The following is a 15,923-nucleotide window of genomic DNA, read 5'->3' as shown; positions in this document are numbered from 1 at the left end:
TTAATAGAATAAGATGATTTTTATAGGGCTCAACTGAATTTTGTGCCCATCATATGCATGAAACTTTTACAATTAAAACGCTTCAACATATATTAAACTATAAATTTACACCTTTACCTTTCTAATATTTTTAGCTTATATATCTTTTGATTTCTATATTAACCTTTTCTATCATAAATAAATAACCATAAAACGTTTCTCATTAACAACTTTTCATTTAGTTTTACTGATATAGCGCCATTCCCAAAAAAAAAAGAAAAAAGAAAACAAAAAAAACAAAAACAAAAACTAATAAATCTTATATAAATAGTATAATTCCAACCAAAAATTGCATCCGAATGGAAAATACTTGCCATTGTCACATATTAATATTTTTAACCTAAAATAAAAATATAATTTTGTTTTCGCTCATTTTAGCCAATACGAGTTTTTAATTTTACAAAAAGGCAATAACATTGCTTATACTTTTATCTACTAATTGTGATTAACTACTATATTATATAAAAATTTGATGATAATAATTTAAAAGCAATGTCCTTTTGATTTATATAAAAATTTGATGACAATAATTTAAAAGCAATGTACTTTTGATTTGCATGTGAATAATATCATTGAGACTTTCAATTTTGCTAAATGCAAGAAAATAACTGTTTTAACTTTTATCAAAAACAAAAAATCATATCATTCAAAAGTTGCAACATATTCTTTTTATATCAAAATAAACGTTATTTTCTCTTTATTGCAAAACAACATCGTACATTTACTTTATAAAAAACATATATATATATATATATATATATATATATATATATATATATATATATATATATATATATATATATATATATATATATATATAAAACAGGCAAGAGTAATGTAATTTTTTTAACCCAAAATAATAATATGTTTTATCTTTAATCCAACATACTTTTATTTATAACCAAAAACTATGACATACTTTAGATGAAAGCATTTTTCGTAAGATAATTACCCGCCCAAAAAAAAGTAACAAACGCTCATCGAAAGGTAACTAATTTCTAAAAAGAAAGTATTCACGGATACTAAAGTACTAACTGAAACCGTTCATTGCCACTATTTAACCACCCGTTAAACCTTAATAATTAAAATAAATATGGATTTATTTTTAAAAATGACGGATTATGCTATGGAACTCAAAAAAAATAATAATAACATTGGTTTCTAATCATAATTTCAAACATCCTTGGTCATTTTTTGTTAATTATATCTCGATACAAAAGTCTTAGAGATACTAACAAACGGCTATTTAAGAAAAAAATAACTACTTACAAAAACAGTTATATTAACATTTTTCCAAAAAGAATAGTATTCAGTATTCACCTGACCAATCATGCACCTACCATAAACCCTAATTGTTGAAAAAAAAATAAACAATTTTAGGAAAGAAATATGTTTTCCACAGCTGAAATGAAGCTAATCGTCGACCAAAAACTATTCATTATAAATAAACTATTAACTGTATGAAACTTATTTACATGCTGCCAAAAGAAAATTAATCATGGTCTGGAAACTAATTGTGGTTTGGCACTATTCATTGGGGGACATTTGATTACATCAATAAAGAAAATGTTTTTTTTAAAGATGTTATCATGAATTAGAAATGATTTATTTTCGACACAATGAATCAAACATACACAAATAATACATTTTTGTCGAAAAGAAAACAAACTACTGAATTGAAACTAATCACTATACGTCGAAACTAAAACTAATTTCTGAAAGAAATTATTCACACCCGTCGCTTAGCGCGGGTAAACGGCTAGTATATATATATATATATATATATATATATATAGCTAGGTTCAGGTATTCAAAGTAATTATTGTGTTATTGTATGCATCAACGTGGGCCAATCAAAATTAAACAAAAAATTAACTAATAAAATAAATAAATAGGGTAATTTAGTAATTTGTTTAGTAACTTCCAAAAATAATCCCTATAATCATGGTATTGACTTATAACCTAAATAAATAAGCGTGTCTTCCTCAATCTCCCACCCGATAAAGCCCTAGCATCCTACAGGGTATTGACGCTTTCAGATCGTGTTCGGAAACCCTCACTGATCATCCAAAAATAATCGATGGGGAAAGGTTTAATAGTGAGGGTATTTTTGCTATTTTTAAAAGATTTTACAAGAGATTAGGTTTAAATCGCATCCCGTGGTCATTTGTTGAACGGGTAAGGGAAGAACGTCTGCAAGCAGACGAATGAATAGAGGGAAAAGCGAAGGCTCGTCGGCGCTGCTTCCGGTTCCTCGGTTGTCGCAGCCACAAAGAAGGCCGAAGAAAACGAAGCTCACAGGCGGTGTGTAGTCAATCGATTCGCGAGGAGCGGCTTTGTGTTCGATGGGAACAACAGAGAAGGAAGAAAACGAGGAGAAATGGGGGGTCCGATGGCAGCCATCCGTCGCAGGTGAGGACCTCGGTGGTGTTTGCTCGAAGATCACGATGTTTTCTTGTTTTGGCAGTTCTAAATCAACCACAGGTAAAAATTTCTTTTGGGATTTTGTTTGTTTGTTTGATAGAAATCGTTGGTGTGTTTGGGTTTGCTGGGAAATCAATGAAAATGAAGGGAATTTGGGTTTGTTGATTCACAGGAAATGAAGAAGGAAGAAATTAATTTTTTTTTGTTCTAGCAGCCTCTAGCTGCGTCAACTTCTGTTTCTTAGAAGTAGTGATTTGGGGGTGGTGTATGTTTTGTGCTTTGGTCGACAGAACAAGAAGAAAACACCACACTAGAGTGTGTGGTCATTGCAGAAGACGAAGAAGAAGGCGGAGGTGGGGTTGTCACAGCCGGCTGCTCCATCTAAAGGTAGAGATTTTTTTTTATGATTCCTTTGTATAATTTGAGTTTGGATGGAACTAACTGCTTTTGCTTGCTTTATGTTTACTCTGCCATACTGTAACATCCCAAAATTCAAGGACAAAAATTTCATTTTTAAAAAAGTTATTACATAAAATCCATCAGTATAAACACATTCATAATAATATCTCGTGTCAAACCAAAGTGTCAGTAATCAAAACATATTATCATAAAATAACATCATAGTGTAATCCCCAAGATCTCATGTGCGGAAAACATAGTGTGATGCGCTGCGATCAAGTCGGCTCCTTTCCTTTGAAAACGAGTACCTGAAACCAATACTGTAAACCGTAAACACAAAGCTTAGTGAGTTCCCCCATCATACCACATACCACATAATACCATCGGTATCTTTCAACCGGTAACCGGGGACTATTTCACCCCTACCACTATCACATAATAATGTATCATAACCATACAGATCACATACTAACATCATAAACATACTGATCACATACTAACATCATAAACAGACAGATAAGCATTGCATGGATTCTGTATACCCCTTAGGTATCTTCCAATCGGTATCTGTCATCGGTATCTTTCAACCGGTATCTGCCATCGGTATCTTTCAACCGGTAACCGGGGACTATTTCACCCCTACCACTATCATACAATAACAGGATATAACCATACAGTCAGGCATATCTGGGGTACTGACCTACCCTTCGGTCCTAACGACCGAGTCAGGGAAAAACTATTCCCTGCTACTACCATTAACACACATAGCATATCACATAAGCATATCACATAAGCATATCACATAAGCATATCTCACAAGCATATCATACCAAGATAATTATCACAAAGACAATTATCTACCAAATACCCCTGTTGGTGGGCCGACATTGTGGCCTTTGACCCACCCCTATTGGAAGGTAACTCACCTCGCACTGTTGAAGTCCCGAAGACTCAATCCCTCGCTGCTGAAGTCCCGCAGACTCAACCCCAGCTGCTGGATGACAGATTCCCGAACTGTCAATACCAAAATAACACCCAATTAATAATTAGGCTCCACTACATAACCATAAGTACATTCTTTGGGTAATTACCACATTACCCCTAGCTTGGCTTATTCAAGCCCAATGCCCAATCCATAGGCCCAAAGTCAATTAGGAATCAAGGCCCAACACATGGCCCAATTTTCCAAATTGGGCCTAGGCCTATACATGGTCTCATTCTAAGGCCCAACATCATATAATCATTAGGGCCCAAACTAAGGCCCATCTATGGCCCAATTTTCCAAATTGGGCCCAAACCCCTTACATGGGCCTTTCCCTAGGCCCATTAATAACGCAATCAACAAGGCCCAATAGAAGGCCCAACAATACACCCATGTGAAATTAGGGTTTCAATTAAAGGTACGATTAGGGTTAAGTGTTTCTCACTTAACCCATTAAGGACTTAATCCATTAAGGACTTAATCCATTAAGTCCATTATTCTTCTAAATAAGTCATATGGTGTGATTGGGCTTAATCACACAATTCCATTATTCCAATGGCCCAAAAATGGGTCCCAATAAATCCAAGCCCATGAATCCAATATTAGGGTTTTCTAAACCCTAATTAGGGTTTCCAACCCCATCTTAGCCCATTAGGCCCAACTGATATGTCTTTTAATCAATTAAGGTCCACTAGACTCATTAAGGTTTCACTAGGCCCATTAGTCATCTGTTTGGGCTTTTAGGTCCATTAATCTTCATTATGCCCATTAGGGTTTATTAGACCCATTAAGCCTCATTGGGCCCATTAGGGTTTCTTAGTCCCTTGTCCAAACATCCAAACGAGTCGAAACACCATCAAAGCACACCGCCACCCGACACGGCGGCCGGTGCGGCAGGAGGCGGCAGCCACCACCCTAAGGTGGTGGAATTTCCTTTCATTATTCCATTTTACAATTTACAAAGAAAAATACTAAAAATAAACGCACACACACTACACTAAGTAAAGTAAGCACACACACGCAGCCACCTAATGGTGGCCGGCAGTGGTAAGTGGTGGCAGTCACCACCTCACGGTGGTGGTGTTGGCCTTCCTCGATTTTCCGATCAAACACAACCATACACAACACACACATACATGCTCTGGTTGCAAAAGGACCCAGCCACCTTCTTGGTGGCGTAAGGCGGCCGGCAGCGAAGGTTTGGCGATGACAGCCACCACCTCATGGTGGTGGCGGTGGTTTCTCACAGTTTCCCGTCAAGCAGCAACTGCAACACACACGAGCATTTATCCCACGACCGGGAACAAACCGACTTCAACGGAAACAGCAACATCAACGTCATCAGGTGGTGATGGCGAGCGACAGCGTATCGACGGGCAAGCAGCAACCACGATGAGCACAACATCCTTCGTCGGCAGTGAGACGACAACGATAGCCTCACGGAGGTTTTATGGCTCTTACGCGGTGGCTGGTGGTCTGAGGACGAAAGAACTCACTGATGGCAGAGAAGCAGCGGTGTAAGGCTCCGTTAACAGCTTTAAGGTTTGGTCTCGGAGGCCCAAGACGTCAGGCAGCAGCGTTGTAGCGGTATCCGGTGGATGACAACCTCAACGGAGGTGGTGGTGCGGCGTCGGAGGTCAAGCAAGTGGGAGTGGCGGCTGGAGATGGAGAGAAAAGTGGCGGCTGTCTTCACCCGCTAGGGTTAGGGTTTAGAACCGGGGGTGAAGGGTTTATATACCCCGATCCCCTAAACTTGTTTCCATAACAACAAGTTCAGCCCCTCCCTCCATAAATTATTTCGAAATAAACCCCCATAATTACCATTTAAACCCTGACCTCGAAAATCCCTTTCAAATTAAGTCCAACTTTTACCAAATAGCCCCTCTCTCTACGTTTCTTTTCAAATGAAGTCCATAATTTACTATTTAACCCCTACCCTCATAATTCTTTACGGAACCCATCCAAAACTTACACTTTTAACCCCCGACTTCTAAAATTGTGACAATTAGCTCCTCGAGACCATCCTTTGATATATACTTATTTATTTTAAGGCTACAATTTTCTCATTAATTAATTTATTTATCTAATAAATAAACAGGGTGTTACACATACAATATGTTACAGCCATACAATATGTTACAGGAGGCCAGGTGTATCCTGCTCAGGTGAATTTTTACTTGCATTTGGTATTTGACAATTACAGAATCTTGGAATAATAGAAACAAATCCAATTAATAAGTTAGTGAGAAAATATACATATTCCATTCCAACGTAATTGGAATTCGTGATTCCATTATGATAGAATTGGAATTCATTTACCAATAATTATATTAATTCGGGAAATTCTAACAGAATATGTTCATGATTATCATAAAAAACATTCTTTTCTGATAGAATACTATAAACGAAGAAATACCATTCAGTTGAAGCATTTTAGCGAGCGCTTGGTGTGCATCAAAACAACTTTCAATTTCGGATGAACAACATACATAAATTGTTCATACCACATCATCCTTCACATATTCTAGAAGAACGAACCACTAAATTTGAACGACGCCTCTTAGCAACATTATTCTTTTAGAATGTATTAGTGTCTTTGTTAGATTTTGATGTTTTTTTTTCCAGATTTGAAAGTTTTTTTAGTTTTATTCTTTAACAATAAATGTAATTCTTTAGCAATTGTTACATGTATTCTATAAGAATTAATGTAATTTTTGTTTTAATTCTTCAACTGATGGTTCGAGAATTTTGTTATTCTACAAGAAATTTTTAAAGTCATGATCAAGAAATATGTTCAAGAATATTTTTATTATTTTATGGTTCAAGAATATTTTTATTTTTGAACATACTCAAACATATTCTATCTGAATGTCTGAATAAAAAACCTTATAATTCGTAAAATCGGATTTTTAAAATTATAAGAATCTATGATCCCTTAAAATATACAAATTTCATTTATTAAATCTATATTAATTGACTAAAATACCCTTCTAGTTAAATTAGATGGTATTTTTCAATTATATTTAATTCAATAATACATATTAATCACTTTCTTAAAATAAGTAAAATGATTGGCCCACATTTATGCATATAATAATACAATAATTACTTTGAATATAATAACCTAAGCTTATATATATATATATATATATATATATATATATATATATATATATATATATATATATATATATATATATATATATACAGAGAGAGAGAGAGAGAGGTAAGTTCAATGGAGAAAAAATAAAAGGTTGAAAATTGGGGAATCATTCTCAGTCAATCATTTTTACATATGTAAAACACATTTAGATTAAGTCATTAAAGACACGTTGTTTTTTTGAATCGTTCATTCGTTCTTCATCAACATCATCTGTTATTCATTCATCTGGATCGTTCCTCTATTCTTCATCAACATCATATCTTCTCCATCAACATCATTTGTTCTTCATCAACATCATCTGTTCTTCATCAAAAAAACATCAACTTCACCTGTTCAACATCAAAAAACATCGACACTTCATAAAACATCAATTCTTCATCAAAAATCATAGTTATTTCATCAAAATGTTGTGATTCATCATCAAAAACATTTATTCGTACTATTAAGTGTAAGTCGTGATTCAATCTTGTCCTGTTTCGTTGATGTCAAGCAAAATCGATAAACATAATCCATATTTATCGATGTCACATCATTTTGCGATCACCAGTCATCGAAACTTCATCAATCGAACCTTCACCAATATGAAAAAACAGATAGCAATCGAAAGTGCATCAACATAACCATATATTTGAAGATTTTTTTTTAATATCGTTTTTCAGGCTTGAAAAACTTCGTTTTTCATAAAAAAAATTCACAATTTTTTATCTAAACCCACTGATTATTGATTAATTTTGATAGGATTTGATTTGTGTTGTAATTATTGGCTTCAATTGTTAATTTTTTACCATAATTATATAAGTTCATTTATTTGCACGTCAACTGTCCGATGAAATGCATAAACTAAATATATAACGTAATATTCACAAGTGAATATGCCTTTACACGAGAATTAATGTATGTCTTTTAAAAATACAGAGCAACTATGTAATTCATATGTGTATAACATATAAAAATTATTTTCACATTCGAATACATGTAATATTCACAAATGAATATAGGTAATATTCATAAATAATAATGTATTTTTTTCGAAAAAAAAAACATTGTTTTGAGGTCCTAAGCAAGTTTGTAATTCATATGTGAATAACATATAAGAATTATATCTGCATGTGAACATATGTAATATTCACAAATGAATATATATGTAATAATCAAATGTGAATTTATATGTATTATTCACAAATGAATAAAATTGTCAATAAAACCGAGGACTAAAAAATATATAAAATTAAAGATAAAAAAAATATTTGATAAGAATATATATTTATTCACATACAACTAATCTTTTTAGGTTAATAAAATAATTATATAAGCATATATATATTTTTATTAATGTTATATTCATTTGTGAATAAATGATAACTTTTTTTTCGAAAAATTATAAAAATAGAAAAACGTCATTTTGAGGCCCTAAACAGTCGCGAATGGCCAAAAAACACCGTATGTCACGGCGAAGCGGTAAGTTTTGTAAATCGCACCATTTTACATCAAATATGCGAATTTCGTCCAATTCCGAGACTAAACTTCATTTCGTCAAATTGTTTTGATGATGTCACTAAATTTTCATTCCTACTAGTGATAACATCATCATGACATGCTATTTATTCATATATGAATAAAGTTTAGAAATCATTACGACATATTTACTGATGATGTTACTAACTTCAATCCCACTAGTAAAAACATCATTGTAATCTGTTATTTTTATTTATGTGAATAAACTATACATGTTGATTTATTTATTTTGTGAATACAACCTTTATATATAAAAATAAATAATACACTATAAGAATTGGTTTGTGAATAGTTTTTTTGTATATTGTAACAATATTATTTTACATGTAAAATCAACATTATACTAAGACAAACAACATTGTATTGGTTAATGAATATCATTTGCATTTGAATTTAACATGATCAAAATGAAGAATATATTAAATTGTATAATATTTACACGTGAAAATAAAAACATATTGTCTTCGTCAATGATATCTTCTCAATTACGTCAACCAATCGTCAACCACCGGGATATGAACCAACCATTTATTGAAATGTTATTCTTTTATTGAGTTATAACGATACCTGAAAAACATGTGAATACACATAAAAAATGTTAAAAATATATTTTTAGTTCATAATAATAGCGATTTATCACATTTTAATTATCACATGGTATATTCACACATGAATGTATAATCATATGTGAATATTATATGATATATGTTGTTTATATTGTATATTTACATGTGATATTACTTGGTATATTCACAAATGAATATTACATAGTATATTCCAAGGTTCTAAATAACGTGAGGCGTGGCTTGGCGGCAAAGTAAAAGTTAAGTCATGACAAGCCTTGGCGAGCCATGACGTTTTTCAAGGCGTGACTATTTTATATATATTAAAAGAGATAAATCATATAATTATTGATTTTTATCAAGTATATCAAGTTTTTAGAAGTGTTATATTAGTATTTAATATAAAAAGTTAACAAAAACTCAATTATTTTAGGCCAGGTAAAAAAAACAAAAAAACAAAAAAAACTCACGCCTTGAAAAAAACTCGCGCCATATCGCGATAAGTCGCACCTTGACACGTTATTTGGGCGTCACGCTTAACAAACCCGCCTTGTACATTTTCGTAACGGCTACACCACGCCTCGCGCCATGGCACGCCTTGAGGCACGCCATGGCGCGTTTTTTAGAACCATGGTATATTCACATATGAATATTATATGTATTATATGATATATTTACTTGTGAATATTACACATTCTAGTCACATCTAAATATTGCAAGGTGTATTCATTCATGAATATTACACAGTATATTCACATATGAATAATATATAGTATATACACTTGTGAATATGATACAGTATATTCATATTTAAATATTAAACGATGCATTCACTTGTGAATATTACATAGTATTTTCACTTGTAAGTATTAGATGATATATTCACTTATAAATATTAGATGGTATATTCATATGTGAATATTACACAGTTTTTTTATGATTGTAAACATTTTGTAGATAATTAAATTTTAAAAACTTTTGATTTTTTCAGATTTTTTTTTCAAAGAAAAAAAAATGGCTAAAAACGAAGTGGGTGGAAAAAAAACTCACTAAATGAGGGTTTGACATGTGGTAGAGATAAAAATAAGAAGGGGGAGGGGGCGTGCATTTCGCCCTTTCATTTTACCCATTTAACCTCCAAGCAATTAACATTTTCCAGAAAATGTCAAAATCTCGCACATAGTTACAAAAACGTCATACCATCTCGCGAGATATTGTCGAGCAGTTCGAGTAGTTATCTGATTTCCAGCAATTTGAGGTGAGTCTCCTCTCAGCGTTTAGCAGGTCAAAGGCACCAATGTCGGCTCATGATTTATTATGGTTAGGATGCTAGTTTTTTGTGTGACTCTTGCATGCGTTGTATGTGATATGTATATCGGGTGGGGTCCGATGCCAGGCGGGGTCTGATGAGTGTATTGTATGGTATTTGTCTTAGTGATTATTGCATATGTTTATGTGTCTATATATATACTGGGCGGGGCCTGATGAATGTGATGAGGTGGGGCCCGATGGCTGTTGGGCATGGCCCATTATATGTTTTATATGTATGGTATGAGGTATTTTGGGGAACTTACTAAGCTTTGTGCTTACGGTTTTCAGTTTATGTTTCAGGTACTTCCGGATCGAAGAGGAAGAGCTCGGGATGATCGTATTGCACATATCACATTGTTCCGCATTTTATTTGACTCTGATTTAACTAGATTATTATAAAATAAAATTTTTTGTCTTGAATTTTAGGACATTACATTTATGTAGCTTGAAAGATTCCCTTGATGATGATGCTATTACTCAATATAGGTGTATCGATTCAACCCCCCCCCCCCCCTCTTATTTTTAGAGTTGTCAATAGTTTTTGAGATGCCACTTTTCAAGAGTTTAAGGTTGGGTGGTTTTGGTGTGACATAAGTTTTGTAAGTAAATATATCTTGTTGTACACCATTTGCTTTAAGTATTTTTTGACTTAATGTATATGTTGCTTAAAACCATATTATGACATGGATATTGTTTCGTATTGAGCGTAGCTCTCTTAATGTTATAGATGGTTATACAAACCATTTTCATCACCCATGATCTATAGTGGACCAATGACTCAGTTTGGTGGGATGGTGTGCAAATATGTCATTAATACAAATGATTATCAAATATGATTAGTACATATAAAATCTCATATCATCAATTTTTTTTAAGAGAAAACTTCAAAAATGGTCCATGTGGTTTCTGAAAATCTGAAGTTTAGTCCTTTATCTTTAAAAATCTCAAAGATGGTCCCTGTGGTTTCAAAACTTTTAACAGATGATCATTTTCGCTAACTTCGTTAGCTTTTGGCCGTTAAGTGAAAAACATTTCTGTCATTTCATAATCACAGGGACCATGTATGAAGTTTTGCCTTATTTAAAAAAAATATATATATATATATATATATATATATATAATTATTTAATATTAATGGGTCCCACTCTCTCTCTCTCTCTTAAACTCTTTTTTCTCTCTCTCTACCCTCACCTCTCTCTTCTCTTCCCGTTTTTCTTCACCACTGGCCAAGAAGAGGATGCCGACCATCGGAGTTGCCTCACCTTTCCCAGCCTCCTCCACCCTCCTCCTTCGAATCTGTGATGCCGACAATAGTAGAAAACGGGCAAAACAGGTCGACCACAGTTGACTTCCTCCACCGTCGTCCGCCTCCATCCCGACGGTGTAGTACCCTAGCTCACCGCCAGCTCTTCCCTTCGTGATTACGACCAACCCCGACCTCCCATACCACCCCTTCGAGCTCGCCACCGTCACGTAGCACCCTCCCTTGGTCATTGTTGTCTTCCTTCCGTTCCCACAGTCCCATTGTTGGGTTAAATACCAAGGAAGAAACGAACTCGCGGGAAAACGGGATCGCCGATCTCGGTAACAGATCTTCCACCCCAAACCTTTTCTGCTTCTGTGTGTTTTTTCCTTTCTCGAACTGATGAAGGCGATGACCCCATCCCCATCGGTTGTAAGCTCAGAGATCATGATCACGAATTTGAGATCTTCATCACTCCGACTAACAAGATCGATCACGAATTTGAGATCTTCATCACTCCGACTAATGCTGTAATTTGATTTTTGAAACACAAAACCCTAATTTGATTTTTGATTTTTTAGAAGATGAAGATGAAAAATAAGAAACAGGGGTTTTATTTGTGTGTTTGTGTGTATGTTTCTCTTAGAGAGAGAGAGAGAGAGAGAGAGAGAGAGAGAGAGAGAGAGACCATTTAATATTAAATAATTATATTTTTTTTTCTTTTTTTTTAAAATAAGGCAAAACTTCGTAAATGGTCCCTGTGATTATGAAATGACAGAAATGGCCTTCATTTAACGGCCAAAAGGTAACGGAGTTAGCAAAAATGACCATCTGTTAAAAGTTTTGAAACCACAGGGAACATCTGTGAGATTTTTAAAGATTAAAGACTAAACTTCAGATTTTCGGAAACCGTAGGGATCATTTTTGTAGTTTTGTCTTTTTTAAATGAAATAGGAGAAACTTATATAAGAATTTTACTTTCTTTCCATCAATGTTTTCGTTCCATTATTTCTTTGGTCAATAAACCATTCTTCATTACACATGGTATTGCCTAGGGTCTCAGCTCATTATTGAAGGTTGAAGGTCGATTAAATCTAGGGGCAATCTTAGACCAACCAAAAGACATTTTGGGAGAGAAAAAATCAAAAAAAGTTAAGCTTTTTAAGTTAATCATAAAAACAAATGACTCGGTATAGCTCTGGTATGAATAATGTTATCCTTTAACATGTTTATACTATGATAATACGAAGTTACGTGAAAATTTTGGTTAATATATATAAAAAGGTTTGGTGGGACTTTTGGTTAATTCATAGAGAGACTAGTTATGTAGAAATTTGGTGGATCCATAAATAACAGTGTTTAGGTGAATTTCCTTGTTTCATACATTATTGTGCAAAGTGGGAGGAGGATGATTTAGGTAGTGTTTGTTTTTTGTCTGCAGATCTGCGTGACCTCTTCTGTCTGCGCCGCGCAGACGACACGCAGACATTAGCCTTCGTAGACTGTTTGTTTTTTTGAAGACTGCAGACCTAAAAATGTCTGCGCGCCCTCTTCTTGGCGCAGATGTGGACCAGAGTCTTCTAACATCTTCAGACATCTTGTAGCCTAAAAAAACATATATATCTTTACTTTTTTTAAGTTTTTTTTTTAATTTATATTTTTTCCAACTTTATTAATGATAAACAATTTGAAAAAAAAAATTACAAAATTTAAAAAAAAACGTTCGACGATACAAACATGATATTTTTGACAAATTTATAAATAAATATTTATTACAATAATAGTCGTTGAAGTTGTTTATATAAATATGAAAAAAATCATAATATATTCTTATATTTTTTTGCCAAATTTTGTAAAACATTATTTAATACAGTATCGTCAATTTCTCGAGAAAATATTTATAGTACGTTTTTAATAGATTTAATAGAAAAAATCGAAGTTTATTTCCATCCATTTATGTATCAAATTCTCACTAATTATAATGTTTAATTATAACTTTGTAACCAAAGTTGTTGATTTTTATCAAATATATACGTTAATTCATACCATTTTTATTTTTATTTTTTATACATTAATACATAAAATTTGATCTAGATTCGTTAATTATTTATAACAAAGTCATAAAAATATTAAAAAATCACTTTGAAGTTTAAAAAAAATCAGTTTATTTAGATTTCAGTTTATTTTAGTAGCCCGCAGATGTTAAAAAAAAAAACAAAGAGTCTTCTTTTTTCAGACTACAGACGTTTGGTCCACCTCTTCTACTGCAGAGGTCTACAGATGTGGTCCGCAGACTGCAGACATTTTGTCTTAGAAAAAACAAACAACACCTTATAGATGACATTGTCTCCTTTGAATTATTTTACCTCAATCAAGATTGTATAAAAATGTGTTATATTTGTAGACCTAACGCTCTTGATATCCTTTTTATGCTTGTAATGAAAGGGTTTTTATTTTTTACTTTTATTAAAATGCTAATACATGTGGTAATGGATATAATAGAAATTTGTCTCAAAATTAAATAAATTCATGAATTGTTTTTTTTTAACAGCTTCAGTATAAGTTCATGATTTTTAATACGTATTTTTGTAACAAGTTATGAGTTTGTGATGAATCTACAAATAAAATATAAGCAAATTGTTTAGCAAAAGATACGATTATTACCGGTAAACATTTATACAACGATCGTTGGTAAACTCTAAAACAGAAACCCTAAAAATATATTTAGAAAAATACAAAATTGTGAAACAAAGTAACAAACTATAATAAATCCCACTAACTTTTTCAATTAGGTCTCTCTACTGGTCATTAATAAAATAAACCCTCTCACTAACTAATCTATGTTGATATGATCTAATAATATAGTAAATGGATCATTCATGATCTAACGGCCCAAACAAGATGTGCACCTGATCAAACCATTCTCATTGCACAAAGTACAACTCCTAAAGCCACCTTTATCAGTGTAGCACTTGTGGCTTCCGCTGCACTCGTCGCAGAGGATAAATCTGAAGTCGCCGCAAAACTCGCATACGCCGGGAGTAACCGCCGGCAAACCCTCCACGAACTTCTTTAGCTCGCCGGTCTCGTGCAGCTGCCTCACCTCCTCTGCACCTCCGACATACCTACCGCCGATGAAAACCCTAGGTAGGGTTAGTTTGGTCTTTTCAAACTCGTCCTCACCGCCTTCCGCCATGATGTTTTGTAACTCGTCGAGGAACCGGGAGTCCATCGACAAATCACGCTCGTCAATCGAGACACGGAACCCTCGTAAGATCGATTGAACGGTGCGGCAAGCCTCGAACGTCGGCCGGACCACACGGAGGCTCGTCATGTATACCACCACTCGCTTTTCCGCTCCCGGAATGGAAATCACGCGGTCAGATTTTCCCAATTTTACCTCCGCCGGCGCAGTATTTGATTCCGGTGGAGATTTCTCCGGATTCGTGATCTGTCTAGTGGAGAAAGCGCGCGCAAATTTAGTTGCAAGGTGAACTCGGTGGAAGATCGAGAGTCTTCTGGCTGTGGCGGTGGCATTGGCGGTGGTTGAGCATTGATCTAGGGTTTTGTTGAAACCATTACTACCATCATCAGCGAACAGCTTCTCAACGTCTTTGAAGGATCGATGAATGAAGTTGAGATTTGAAGACGATCTACGGATTGAACCATCAATGCTATCATTATCACGGCTAAATTTCCGCCGAGATCTCCACATCTCAGGTAAGATCCCAATCGTCAAAAATCACAGAAAACCCACAAAAATTTTCCACCCAAAACAAGAGAGATATTGAGGTATTTATGCCGATTCCATCCGAATTGAATGTAGAATGGCAGAAGATGCAACGGTTGTAATGAAGGATCGATCAAGGGTTTTGTAAATTTTTGTAGATGTGAAGATGTTGTTGGCAATTGGCAATCGGCAATGTCTTCTCCTCTACAGTATTTTATACGAAGCGAAGTGATGAAATTGGATTTGGGTTTGGGGCCTTCCTTGGGTTAAATGGGGCATGTGTATGTTCGTTTCGCTTTGGACACCTTTTTTCTTTTTGCCCCCTTTGTCTTCCCTCATTTATTACAAAATGTATGTGAATTGTGATGAATGATAATGACTTAAAAAATGTGTTTTGTGTGTACCTAAACTTGATTAATAAACGATATTGTAATGTTTGGGATTTTAGATTTCTCAAAATTTAAGGTCGAAGATAGTTTTTTTTTTCTTTTATCAAAACAATGCAACAAAAAAAAAATGATTATTAAAGTAAATATATTATTTGAATATTATTA

The 15,923-nt window shown here is 33.9% G+C and overlaps 1 protein-coding gene and 1 long non-coding RNA gene across 2 annotated transcripts; both read right to left on the bottom strand.

Annotated features, from left to right (window-relative positions):
• Positions 1-2,946: 2,946 nt before the first annotated feature.
• LOC145136299 (uncharacterized) lies at positions 2,947-5,534 on the bottom strand. The gene is made up of 2 exons (XR_013720371.1): positions 3,789-5,534; positions 2,947-3,170 (listed from the first exon to the last, which is right to left on the bottom strand). It is a non-coding gene; the product is annotated as an uncharacterized LOC145136299 (long non-coding RNA).
• An 8,804-nt stretch (positions 5,535-14,338) lies between these two features.
• Positions 14,339-15,676, bottom strand: LOC145141252 (Glutaredoxin family protein). Its single transcript, XM_079074558.1, has one exon. It carries the CDS (start codon positions 15,352-15,354, stop codon positions 14,524-14,526), a length of 831 nt encoding a protein of 276 aa, XP_078930684.1. The 5' UTR covers positions 15,355-15,676; the 3' UTR covers positions 14,339-14,523.
• Between the last annotated feature and the right edge of the window lie 247 nt (positions 15,677-15,923).

The sequence above is a fragment of the Lactuca virosa genome, chromosome 9 (genome assembly GCF_052849685.1).
Source record: "Lactuca virosa cultivar CGN04683 chromosome 9, Lactuca_virosa_CGN04683_v6, whole genome shotgun sequence".
Lineage (NCBI taxonomy): Eukaryota > Viridiplantae > Streptophyta > Magnoliopsida > Asterales > Asteraceae > Lactuca > Lactuca virosa.
Note: the sequence above shows the minus strand (reverse complement) of the source record. Positions and strands in the feature narration are given on the sequence as shown.